This window comes from Equus caballus, chromosome 4 (genome assembly GCF_041296265.1).
Source record: "Equus caballus isolate H_3958 breed thoroughbred chromosome 4, TB-T2T, whole genome shotgun sequence".
NCBI lineage: Eukaryota > Metazoa > Chordata > Mammalia > Perissodactyla > Equidae > Equus > Equus caballus.
The window spans coordinates 88316684-88330619 of NC_091687.1; the positions used below are offsets into that span (position 1 = coordinate 88316684).

Consider the following 13936-nt stretch of genomic DNA (forward strand, 5'->3'; position numbering starts at 1 on the left):
TTGATGTTCATAACAGAGGCAATGGGAAGTTATACGAGGTGATACAGAAAAAACTCCATACCCCTCAAATAAAAAGCCAGGAATAACAGAACTGACTCACAGCTTTCTAAATATGGGAAGATATGCAGATGCATGTCAATAAGAACTTGAAACCCTTTTCAGCATATATTATAATCTAATTGACTGTAGAAATTAACATTGGAGAGCCCCGAAGACGGAACCTTGGACCTCTTCCCTTCTCTGTTTCTCTCTCCCCAGGTGAACTCATTCGGTCTCATAGTTTAAAATACCATGTAGTATTGGCATTTGATTTTAAACTTTAAATCTCTCCACTACACTCTAGATCCATATATTAACTGCCTGCTCAGTCCTTTCACTTGGATGTTTTATAGGCATCTCAAACCTCCCATGTCTTAAAAACTGAGCTCCTGAGTTCCAACCTTGCCCCTCTTCAGTCTGTTCTCAACACTACAGCTAGATTCACTCTTTTAAAATAAGTCAGGTTATATCACTTCTCAGCTCAAAACCCTCCAGTGGCTTCTCACTCTCACTCTGGGTAAAGGCTAGATTAGAAAGTTCTCACAGTGGCTTACAAGGCCCTATTCCATCCAGCCTCCCATTTTATTTCTAATCACATCTCTGCTTTCCCAAACCTCACTCTTCCCCCAGCTGTTTCACTCCAGTCATATTAGCCTCCTTACTGTTACTTTGAAACATGTCAGGCACTCTCCTGCTTTATGGCCTTTGCACTTGCTCTTCCCTCTGCCTGGAATGCTCTAAGCTACCCTGGCTGTGTATCTTACCTCCTTCAGTTCTTAACCAAAGATCACCATCTCATTGGGGCCTACCCTGGTTACTTTTAAAATTGTACAAATACCCCAGCCAACAATCCATATCAAATTTTCCTCCTTTATTTTTCTTCTTGGCACTTATTATCATGTAACATATATTTTACAAATTTGTTGTTGTCTTTCTTCTCATAATTGAATATGAGATCCATGAGAGCAGAGGTTTTGTCTGTTTTGTACTGCTCTATTCCCAGCACTTAGAACTGTGTTTGACACATAAGCAGTGCTCAATAAATAAATATTGGTGAAAGGTGTCCAGAGACATTATTATACTTTACCCCCTTGGTCAGGTCTCTGATACACTCTATGTATGTACACAGCTAGAACAACATTTATGACATTTCAAAAAAAGATACCTTCCAGTTCAAAGTGCATGTTTTGCTGAAGATATGTAGAGGCTTACTTAGGCTGTGGCCTGCTCCCTTCCTAATGATCCTAATACTAAGTTTTGCCATGCTTTCATTTAGGAACCTCTACCAGATTTTCTCAAGTGGGGTTCCTCATCTGAGTCACAGAATGTAGAAAATGATTTGAGAGACTGATTTCTCAGTTCTTCAAAGGATAGTTCATAACTAGTACCCTTCTAGATGCATAGGAGAGAAGTTTATTCATATATTCAGTGGGTGCGTCAAGGCATTAGGATTTAATTATAGTGAAACCCAGGTTGAAAAAGTCTGCATTAATCTCTGAAATTATTTTATAAAAAACAAAACAAAAACAAAACAGCTCTTTCCCTAAGCACAAACCTCATGAAAACAAATTAATAGAAGAGACTTTTCTTCAAAGTTAGATCATTCTTAGTGATATATTTCTGAAAAGCTTTCTTTGCAGTGAGTTAATTGGTTAGGGATAAGAAAGGAGAACTGAAGTATCTTAGTTCATAATTGGTTCTTATAAAGTTTGAAATATTTTCAGATTTTTGCAAATAACAGAGTTTTGTTTGTTTGTATTTTGGTTGCTAAGATAGCTTCTCACAGATTTCTAGAGTGTCATTCATCAGTAAAATCTGCTGAACATTGACACATAGGGCCCTGTTGTTATTTACATTACCAAAAGAATAGATGGAGCCCAAGAGGAATTGCCTGACTTAAAATAGTCTAGTAGGACTAATTCAACCAGGAGTCTGACTGCTGCTTCTCCTAGCAAGAACCCACAATATCACTGCTGCTAGGAGGTAAGGATCAATCCAGCCTGAGCCACAGAACGTAGGTGTGCATGTTCTGTGGGATAGATTGTGGATTACTGATTCATCGTTATGTTTTATTCTGGGATATCATGAAACAAGAGAACATCCCATGGAGAAATTATATTGTACTTTATATTACTTTTCTACCTAGAAGCTGAACCCTTTTTAGGTATTATTTCATTTATTCATAAGATTTTCTGGTGGTAGTTAGAGGAAAGGGAGAGCATGGGAGAGAGAGGATCAGTTAGACTCTCTATTTTATAGTCAAATAAATTGAAAATTAGTCACTTAACCAATTAGAGGTAAAGCTGCAACTAGGTCTCAGGCCTGTGTGTCAATTGGTTATTGCCTTGGTTATCAAGTGCTCATTTTTGATTAAATTATGACTCTGGGCTTTAGAGTGTGCCAACAATTACAAAAACTTTAGAAACTATTCAAGCATGTGTATACATATGTGTTGAGTTTCTCTAAATTTTCCTAGGAAAAATCTTTAATGCTATGTCAACTATTTTCTTGAATATACTACTTTAAATGTAGTGGCAGAAATGAGTATGGATTAATAAATAAATGTCACGCTGGTTCAGGAATAATCTTTCCACTGGCTTTGCAGAAATAACACTCTCTCGGTCTGGATCTGTCAGCCATTTTGCATTCACATTAATCTAGACAGCTCATACTTTTGATTCTCACATGATAACAGGTCTGTATAAAGGACTCTTTGAAAGCAAATCCATTTGGCTCAAAGAAAAACATTGGTTGAACTAACTATAACCAGTTGACTACTGTAAAAAAAGTAAAATACCATTTTTTCCATTTAGACTAGAGAAGTGGTATAAATAATTTCTTTTCTTTGAGTTGAAAGAGAACAATTCAAGCCAAAACTTGGAGTGTTCTCTTGAGGAGAAATTTTGGGTTTTTTTTTGTTGTCGTCTGTTTTTTCCCTGACTCATCCTTAGAAGCTGAAGAGGCACAGGGGAGGAGAGCTATGCTGAGCCAAGTTAGGACTCCAGTCTCAGCCTTTTTAATCACTGCCAGCCAACCGCCTGCTGCTTGGGTAGATTAGTAGATGACAGAGGTAGGACAAAAAGAAACTGCTACATAATATTGTATGTATGTCATTTCTTTCCTGTTCAAAATCCTAAAGCTGAGTAAGAATCCTTAAGGATGTTGTACTTGATGTTGAATTAAAAATATGTGCAAGAGCCGCTATTAATATCAGGTCTCAGTTACTGAGTGCTCCATTACTTTACACCAAGCATGGCACTAAGCACTCTGCTTACATTGTCTTATTTAATCTTCTCAACAACTTTACTCTGACAAGTCATGTCTGCCTGTTATACACTCTGCTTCATAGCACATGTTACAACCAACTGGAAAGAAAAACTCTAAATAATTAATTTTATAATTAGTTATTTCATGTCTGACTCACCTGCTAGACTGAAAAGTCCATGAAGATAAGGACAATCCATATCTGTCTTGTATCCCCAGCACTTATACTGTGCCTGGTATGTAGTAGATGCGCAATAAAAATTTATTGACTGAACAACTGAATGTGTGAATGAGTGAATAAACAACCCTATTAAACAGGTTCTGGTATCACCTCTACTTTATATACCCAGAAACAGAGACTGAGATTTCAACCAAAGTCTGTCCGACTCTACAACACATAACTACTATGTTTAAATGGCCATTAGGGAGCATAAAAATCATCATGGCTCTGGAAAAGGATTTGAAATTTCAGGATATTCTGAATGTAAGCACTTTCTTTAAAAGGAATTATCCTATAAATTTGGATCAGGACTAGGGATGGCTATTATCTTTCTTTTCTCAAGTGGTAGAAGCATGATTCCCCTAAACCTCCAACTTCTGAGCTATTTCTGAGTATTGGTTAGTGAAACAAATGACTGCCCAGGAAGCTGTTTCTGGCCTCTTGCCAAAGGTGCTTTGAGCTCTCGCTGACCCTAGGAGGGCAAACCACAAACTTTTTGTGCGGATTAGCTCCTTTCAAGAACAAAAGTCCCTTTGGGGATTTATTAATTCCCCCACCTCCCCTGGTGCCCATGTTCATTCTTGTTGTCTCGTGTTAGGACTTTGCTCTAGGGCAGTTTTCCAGCTCCAAGAGAGATACTCAGGCCCCTGCTGCCCAAACATTTTGTAGTGCCATGCCTGATTAACTGGACAAGGTCAGACTTGCCTTTTACAGCCCTCCCAGAGGTAGACCCTTTGCTAAGAAATCCCAGAAATGTCTTAATTCCCTGGATATAAGTAGATCAGAGCACTGTAGACCCTAGAAGCTTTGAGCTTTTGCAGCTTTCTTCCCTCAAAAGTGATGGAAATACTTATTATCTCATTGAGAGATATATAATGCCTTAAAGACAGTGCTTTATGTCTCCCAACCTTCTTCCCCCCAAAACCTTGAGGACTACTTAGGAGGAAACTATGCTCAGAAACTTAAATGTAAATCAAGGAAGGAAATTAATTCAAATCATCCAGCAAATGATTAGCAACTACAAAATATATGAAAACTAAAAAGAACTCAGCTAAACATGGGAATAGCAGCAGCAGCTGCATGTTAGCCACAATGAAAAGTCTTAGACCTTCCACCCTCTAGTGTATATCGCTAAATGGATTAGTCATCAGAGCATTTTATTATACCAGAACAGAATTTATCCACTTCTTTGGGAATCTGAAATGCCTAATGCAGGACCCATTGAGGCCAGCAAGAAGGCAGAGCACACTGAATACTTCATTGTCATGTCTAATTGGGTCTGCAGGCATAGTTCAGCCTCATCAGAGCCAGTCTTAAAAAAGAAAGCTCTGTTATGTCAGACAGACACTTGTTATGTGGTTCTTAATTACTCTCCCATGGGTTCCTTGTTTTCTGGGCCCTATCTGTTCGGTTATTACACTAGAACACAAATTACATCAGACATTTAAGCAGCAGACAGAGATGGGTAGCTAGAATCCCAGAAACCCGTAGGTTAATGACCATGCTCTTGCATTAAGAACTTTAACCTATACTACCATGGTATAACCTCTCTTTTTTTGCATATTCAATGACCTCTGAATGTTCTGAAGATGAAGTTAGCCCAAGTTAATGCTGTCTTGAGGGAATGTCTTTGTCAACCTCTCTGAGCTTTCTTTTTCTGACCTGTGGATAGCACCTTTTTTTTTTAAATTGGCACCTAAGCTAACAAGCGTTGCCAATCTTTGCTTTTCTTTTTTTTTATTGCTTTTTCTCCCCGAATCCCCTCAGTACATGGTTGCATATTTTAGTTGTGGGTCCTTCTAGTTGTGGCATGTGGGACACCACCTCAGCATGGCCTGGATCCAAACTGGTGAAACCCTGGACCTCCAAAGTGGAGCGCGTGAACTCAACCACTTGGCCATGGGCCTGGCCCTGGATAGCACTTTCTATAAGAGATGATTGAGACAGCTCCACAGTTCCATTTAGGTGCTTTCCAGATGTAAATTTGTATGGTGCTGGATGACTAGAGAAGACTCAGTTCACTCCATGATTTGGAGTTTTAGAGGAAGCCGTTTTTTCTGCTGAGGATTTTTTTTTTTTTTAAGTTTTTATTTTGCCTTTTTCTCCCAAAGCCCCCAGTATATAGTTGTGTATTTTTAGTTGTGGCGTGTGGGACACCTCCTCAGCATGGCTTGACAAGCAGTGCCAGGTCCACACCCAGGATTCGAACTGGCGAAACCCTGGGCCGCCAAAGCAGATTGCAAGAACTTAACCACTCAGCCACGGGGCCGGCCCCCTGAGGATTTTTTTAATTGAGGTCATAATAGTTTATAACATTGTGAAATTTCAGTTGTACGTTATTATTTGTCAGTCACCACATATGGGCTCCTTTGCCCCTTATGTCCAGCCCCCAACTCCTTCCCCTCTGGTAGCCACTCATCTGTTCTCTTTGTGTATGTATTTGTTTTATCTTCCGCATATGAGTAAAATCATGCAGTGTTTGTCTTTCTTTGTCCGGCTTCTTTCACTTAACATAATACCCTCAAGGTCCATCCTTGTTGTTACAAATGGGACAGTTTTGGGTTTTTTGTCTTTAATAACATTTCCAGGTTCTTTTTTTTTTTTCTTTTTTCCTTCTTTTCCCCAAAGGCCCCCAGTACGTAGTTGTATATTCTAGTTGTAGGTCCTTCTGGTTGTGCTATGTTGGATGCCGCCTCAACATGGCCTGATGAGCAGTGCCATGTTCCCCCTTCCCAGGATCTGAACCAGTGAAACCCCGGGCCGCCGAAGCAGAGCGTGTGAACTTAACCACACAGCCATGGGCTGCCCCTGATTTTGTCTTTTTTTAATGGCTGAGTAGTATTCCATTATTATATACCATATCTTCTTTATCCATTCATCAATCGATGGGCATTTTGGTTGCTTCCATGTCTTGGCTATTGTGAATGATGCTGCAATGAACATAGGGGTGCATAAGTCTCTTTGAATTATTGATTTCAAGTTCTTTGGATAAATACCCAGTAGTGAAATAGCTGGGTCTTATGGTATTTCTATTTTTAATTTTTTGAGAAGTCTCCATACTGTTTTCCACAGTGGCTGCACCAGTTTGCATTCCCACCAGCAGTGTATGAGGGTTCCCTTTTCTCCACACCCTCTCCAACATTTGTTGTTTTTTGTCTTGGTAATTATAGCCATTCTAACAGGTATAAGGTGATATCTCATTGTAGTTTTGATTTGCATTTCCCTGATGATTAGTGATGTTGAACATGTTTTCATGTGCCTGTTGGCCATCTGTATATCTTCTTTGGAAAAATGTCTCTTCATATCCTCTGCCCATTTTTTGATCGGGTTGTTTGTTTTTTTGTTGTTGAGTTGTATGAATTCTTTATACATTTTGGAGATTAACTCCCTGTCAGATACATGGTTTGCAAATATTTTCTCCTAGTTGATGGGTTGTCTTTTTGTTTTGTTCATGATTTCCTTTGCCTTGCAGAAGACCTGAGGGTTTTTTATTCTGTTGTTCTAGCTGCTTCATATACAGATAGCTCTGATGATGAGACATCTCCTAGGGACAAGCAGCAAAAGAACTCTAAAGGAAGTGGTGACTTCTGTGTCAAGAACATCAAACAGGCAGAGTTTGGACGAAGAGAAATTGAAATTGCTGAACAAGGTAAAGCAAACAAACACTTTTTCCTTCTTAAGCTGCCTGTGACTTTTTGTCCATGTTAATCCCTTTTTTGTGTCCTGGGGTCTAGTAGCTTGTGAAATTTCAGTGTGTTTTTTTTTTCCTTGCTGAGGAATATCTGCCCTGAGCTAACATCCGTTGCCAGTCTTCTTCTTCCTCTATTTTGTATGTGGGTTGCCACCACAGCATGACTGCCGACAAGTGGTATATAGGTCTGCACCCAGGACCTGAACCCAGGCCACTGAAGCAGAGCATGCAGAGCTTATCCACTGGGCCACGGGGCTGGCCCCATCAGTGTGATTTTGAAGAATACTTATAACTAAAGATATCTAAGCTCAGGAAACACTGGGGTTGGGGAGAAAACTCTAGTGGGTCTAGAAGCAACCCCTATACAAGGAAAAGGGAGTGAGACTAGATAAGGAGGACTGGAATATAGGGAGTTAGAATACTGGAGCATTTGCCTCTGAACGTCCCTTATAAAAGACAAATCAGGGGCCGGCCCCGTGGCTGAGTGGTTAAGTTCGCGCACTCCGCGTCGGCGGCCCAGGGTTTCACTGGTTCGGATCCTGGGTGCAGACATGGCACTGTTCATTAGGCCATGCTGAGGCGGCATCCCACATGCCACAACTAGAAGGACTCACAACTGAAATATGCAACTATGTACTGGGGGGATTTGGAGAGAAAAAGCAGAAAAAAAAAAAAAAAGATTGGCAACAGTTGTTAGCTCAGGTGCCAATCTAAAAAAAGACAGGCCAGCCCAGTGGCGCAGCAGTTAAGTTTGCACATTCTGCTTCTCGGCGGCCCGGGGTTCGCTGGTTCGGATCCTGGGTGCAGACATGGCACCACTTGGCAAGCTATGCTGTAGTAGATGTCCCACATATAAAGTAGAAGAAGATGAGCACAGATATTAGCTCAGGGCCAGGCCAGTCTTCCTCAGCAAAAAGAGGAGGATTGGCAGATGTTAGCTCAGGGCTAATCTTCCTCAAAAAAAAAAAGACAAATCAGGTTTAATGTCTTGATTCCTTGAGAAACCTAATCTAACAGAAAACTGGACCAGGGAAAGGATCTTACCTTAAGGGGGTAAGTTTTTCTGTTTATTCTTTATCTCTCATTCCCTCCTTTCTAATATTGCTGTGTATGTATTGGACCTTTTCAGAAATGCCGGCACTGATGGCTTTGAGGAAGAGAGCTCAAGGAGAAAAACCTTTGGCTGGAGCCAAAATTGTGGGTTGCACACACATCACTGCTCAGACTGCTGTGAGTCCTTTTCTTTTCTCCACATAACAATAGTTAATAATAGCCACAAGCTATGGAGTGCTTGCAACATGCCAAGCACTAGGTTAAGAGCTTAGCAAGTATTAATTCATTAATGCTTATAATGGTCATGTAAAGCAGGTATTCCTGTTTCCATTTTATAGATGAGGAAGCTGAGGCTCAGCGAGTTTAAGTAATTTGTCTAAAGTTATACAGCTAGTAAATCACAGAATCAAGATTTGAACTTCAGTGTATCTGACTACCAAGCTTATGTTTTCTCCACTATACTACACTGCTTCCCCTTATCTTCCCTTCCAGTGTCATTTCTATGAGGCAACTCTGTGTTAGGCTGCTTTCAGCTGCAAATAAGAGAAAACCTGATTCAACCTGGCTTATACATAAAGGAATTTATTATGTGATAGAGCTAGAAGTGCAGAGGTAAGGTGGACTTCAGGTGCAGGATCTCAGGGCTCCAGTTTCATCTGTCTGTGATTCCCTTAGAGCGGCCCCCTCACTGTGCTTACTTCATCTTCAGGCTGATGGCAAGATGGTTACAGCTCTTCAAGCCATCACAAACTGACATGAAGAGGAAGAAGGACCATTTCTTCCTCTCTCCCAAGAGCAAGGAAACCTTCCCTGAAGTCTTCCAGGATGCTCTGTCATGTGTCATTGAGCAGAACTGGAAGACATGCCCATGCCCCACCAGTCCTGGGAATGGCACTGGGATTCCCATGATTGGTTTAGTCCAGTGACTCACCCCAGCAGATTCAATGTCCCCTTTTTATTAAAAAAATAGATATTTTGCAATGCCCCTGTATTATCTTGAAATGAAATTCAGATATAACATATCTACAGGCATATAATTTTTTTAAAAAATCAACATAAAATCTTAACTGAAATATGAAGAAAGAATGAAGGAAAAGTAATTTATAATAAAATACTGTGCATTTCAATATGTAAGTGCTTGGGTAGAAGTATAGTAGAATAGTCAGATATCTGTACTTACTCATAGCATTATTTGAACAGGAGTGCTACAAGTGTATATAGATAAAAATATGTTACTGTTTCCAGAGCATCAGAGCAGTATTGCCAAATTATATGATTTTCTGAAATTGTCAACAAGTTTTTGTAAATTTCTGAAGAACACCAACAACAAAACGTATGCGTTTTCTCTTGATTTTCATAGTTGTTGCATTCTTGGAAAAACTGTTTTGTATTAAAATTACAAAAATGCTTTTTGTTAATATGTGAAGTGGAATAACATTTGAAACTCAGACAATTATAAATAGGTTTCTCACTCATGTGAACTTTTCATTGGAACATTTGAAAATTATACCAGATGTGGCATGGTTTTTCTGTTGTAAGAGACTGTCCTGCTCTTTCAAAATGTCAAAATCCCTGGCCCTGCCCGCTAAATACCAGTAGCTCTCCCTTCCCAGTTATTGTCACAACCAGAAATACCCCACAGTTTTCTAAAGTTCCTCTGTTGAGAACCACTGATTTAGACTCATCATCAAAGATGGAGTAGATACTGAGTTGCCAACCACAGTGAGACCACTACAGGAAATTGGTGTGGTGAGAGATGGTCTGGAATCTTTTATAAGATTTATAAAATCCAGGTCATTTATATGGCCAGATCAACTTTCAAAAGATTGTCTCCTGAAGCACAACATTTATGTGGCCACATTTCCTTATTAAGAACAGCAGAGATTCCTCAAGACACAGACAGCTACTGTTAGCATCTTCACTATGGGACTTTTCTGGGTTATGTGTTCTCTGGGGAAAAGACTACCTTGACAGCCCAAAATTAATATAATAATTTGAAAAGCTATCTCTTTTTGGAGCTACAGACTAATGAATCAAGACAGAATCACTCTTGGAACCCTTTTTGGGCTTCCCCAGTCAGGGACATGAGAATTCAGTATGGTGGCTTAAAATAGTAAGTGCTTCTGTACTGTCTCATGTTGCTAAATTATATCTAGTTTCTTTTTTACCCCCTAGCTCACTGAACATTACCACTCTTCAAAGTTCCTTTCTATTTTTTCCTGAATGTAGTAATCAAAATTAGTTTACCAATTTTATTTTTTTATTTACTTATGTATTTATTTTTTAATTGTTAAAATTTTTTTTGAGGAAGATCAGCCCTGAGTTAACATCTGCTGCCAATCCTCCCTCTACTTTATATGTGGGACGCGTACCAGAGCATGGCTTGCCAAGGGGTACCATGTCTGTACCTGGGATCAGAACCGGAGAACCTTGGGCCGCTGAAGCAGAACGTGCACACTTAACCACTGTGCCACGAGGCCAGCCCCAGTTTACCAATTTTAATATTACGTTATTGTTCCTTCCCCACATTTTTTTCTTTTTCTTTTTTTTTCTTTGCTTTTTCTCACCAAATCCCCCCCATACATAGTTGTATGTTTTAGTTGTGGGTCCTTCTAGTTGTGGCACGTGGGACGCCGCCTCAACGTGGCCTGATAAGTGGTGCCATGTCCGTACCTAGGATCCGAGCTGGCGAAACCCTGAGCCAACGAAGTGGATTGCGCAAACTTAACCACTCAGCCACAGGGCCAGCCCCTTCTTTTTCCTTTAAAAAAAAATTACAAAGGAATTTTGCTTGTTTTATTTTTAATCTCTGTTATTTTTATGATAACAAAAGTAGTTCATGTTCATTTTACAAAATTCAAACATTACTACAATCTATAATATAGAAAGACAAAGTCTCCTGTAAGTCCATGCTCCAGAAATAACTATTATAGTTAACAGTTTTCTGCCCATGTATCTAATACACTTGGATCTATTGATATTTTTAGGTGAGTTTCCATAGTTACTTTTTTTTTTTGCTGAGGAAGATTCACCCTGAGCTAGCATCCGCTGCCAATCTTCCTCTTTTTGTACATGGGCCACCACCACAGCATGGTTATTGACAGACAAGTGGTGTAGGTCCACGCTAGGGAACTGAACCCGGCTGCTGAAGCACCAAACTTAACCACTAAGCTACCAGGGCTGGCCTCATGGTTATTTTTAACCAGATTCCCTAGCTACTCTTTCTAAACGGTAATGATTTAAAGTTGGGTTAAACCAGCTTCTAAGCTCAGTCCTCCTCTCACTCCTACCTGCCATCACTCCTGCTTGAGCCCTAATAGTCAGCAGTCTTGACTTAGTTCTTGGAACAGTTCTTATATTCTTGGTCTCAATTACTTTTCTAGTTAATTTATATTGCTTTGTAGGTAAGTCTCAGTATCATTCTTTAGTTTGACAAATTCAGGAATCCTAGCTGTAGGAATTCAGAAATTGTTTAAGGTGAAAAATAAAACAAAAAAATGAGATCAGGTACTGAAAGGTAGCATCAACTAGAAATTAAGACATATGAATAGTTCTGCTATCAACTTGCTATATGGCCTGGGACAAATTACATGAAGGGGTTAGCCTACATTAGTAGAGTTGTTTGCAAATATTTTTTTTAAATTAGAGCATATTTTTAATTAGAGTTTTTATTTAGTAAATAAATATTAGAAAATGCAAATTTTAAAGAATGAAAATTGTCAGTACTCAGAGTTTATCACTGCCAAGAGGTTTTAATGCAAGCTTTTAAACCAAGGCTTTATCCTTGTTAATACAGCTCTTAATCAGTGCAGTAAGGTGGTACACTACCTTTTTTAAAAGAATCCTATCTCCATCATATATGTTGAAGTAAAAGTAAGTCAGGGTCAAATCAGTGGATTACATTTTTTTAAATATTTTTTTAAAATATTTTTCATAGATTTGTAGAAAAATTGCAAGTACAGTACACATAACTTTTTTCCGGAACCATTTGAGAGTAAATTGCCAACCTGGTGCTCCTTCTACCCACAAATATTTTAGTGCATGTTTTTTTACAAATAAGGACATTCTTCTATACAACCAGTACAAACATTCACAATTAGGAAATTAGCATTGATTCGTTATTACCATCTAATCCTCAGACCCCATTTGAGTTTGACTAGTTGTCCCAGTAATATTTTTTATAGCAAAAGGATCCAGTCCACAGTTACGTGTCCCATTTAATTGTCATCTCTCTTTAGTCTCCTTTAGTGCAGCACAGTTCATCAGTCTTTCTTTAACTTTCATGATCTTGACACTTTACAAGATTATAGACAAATTATTCTGTTGAATGTCCTCAATTTGGGCTTTTCTGATGCTTCCTCATTATTAGATTCACGCTATGCATCTTTAGTTGGAACTGATGCTGCATTTTTTTAATTTAAGCTTATTAGGTATCACATGATTTTGACTTGTCCCATGACTGATGTTCATTTTGATCCCTTGATTGAGGTGGTGTCTGCTAGACTTTTCCATTGTACAAATTATTTTCATCCTTGTAATTAATAAGTATTTTGTGAGGTAGTGATATGAAACTGTAAATATCCCATTCTTCATTCAACTTGTGATTTATTCACTCATTTGTTTATTTTTATTTGTATTGAGTCATTGTTTTCTATTTTGTTTAATGAGTTATAATCCATTACTATCATTCTTTATTATCATGCTCAAATTGTTCCAATTTTGGCCATGCACAGCCCCTTTAGTCTGGCTAATATGGCTTGTCATTTGACGTAGCCCTCTCATTCTTTGAGCATTTCCTTGCTTCTGGTACAAGATGATCTAAGCTCATCTTGTACATTCCCTGTTCTAGCCCTGTAATTAGCCGTTTCTCCAAGGACTCCTGGTTCCTTTTAGTGGATCTGTACAATAGTGTGCTCTTTGCTATTGAGATGCCATTGTTCCTGAATCCTCTTTCATTAATTTTGGAAAATAATTGCCCATTAACTCTTCATATATTTCTCTTGCCCTATTCTCTCTTCTTCTAGGACTCCAATTACATTTATGTTAGACTGTTTGATGATATCCCATAAATCTTGGATGCTTTGTTCTGATTTCCCCCCACTCTTTTTTCTTTCTGTATTTCAGTTTAGTAATTTCTATTGATCTGTCTTCAAGTTCATTGATTCTATCCTAAGATATGCCCAATCTGATGAAAAGCCTCAAAGAATTCTTAATCTCTGCTACCTTTTATTTTATTTTTTATTTCTGACATTTCAGCTTGTTTTTATAATTTCCATCTTTCTGATGAAATTCTCTTTCGGTTCATAGATGTTGTCCCTCTTTTTCGCTAGACCCTTAACATAAACATATTAATTGTAGTTAAAGTTCCTGTCTGATTAAACATCTATCTCATCTCAGAGTCTGATTCTCTTAAATACTGTATTTCTTGACAGTGGGTTGGGTTCTTTTTCACTTTTTTGTGTGTCTTGAAATTTTATATTGAATGGTAGTATATTAGTTTCCATTATTATCACAAATTGGACTGGATTTCAGTTCTGTACCATAGGCTTCAAATTCCTCCAGCAGTGGACTACTGTTACCTTGTGATTTGAGGTTACCTGAGTGATCCCCTCTGTTTTGGCTTCACCCTCATCTTTCAGCTGCTTCTGCACATGCTTGCCACAGGAGGG

At 38.8% G+C, this 13936-nt stretch overlaps 1 protein-coding gene across 23 annotated transcripts in view; it reads left to right on the forward strand.

Moving 5' to 3' along the window:
* Positions 1-13936, forward strand: part of AHCYL2 (adenosylhomocysteinase like 2) — a 168807-nt gene that overhangs the window by 124300 nt on the left and 30571 nt on the right. For all 23 annotated transcript variants that reach the window (XR_011437983.1, XM_070265053.1, XM_070265049.1 and 20 more), the window contains 2 exons: positions 7029-7172; positions 8344-8444. Coding sequence is in view for 22 of the 23 variants with exons in the window: in XM_070265049.1 (XP_070121150.1) it covers positions 7029-7172; positions 8344-8444 (245 nt within the window). In the remaining variant the exon portion in view is untranslated. The remainder of the gene's footprint in view (positions 1-7028; positions 7173-8343; positions 8445-13936) is intronic.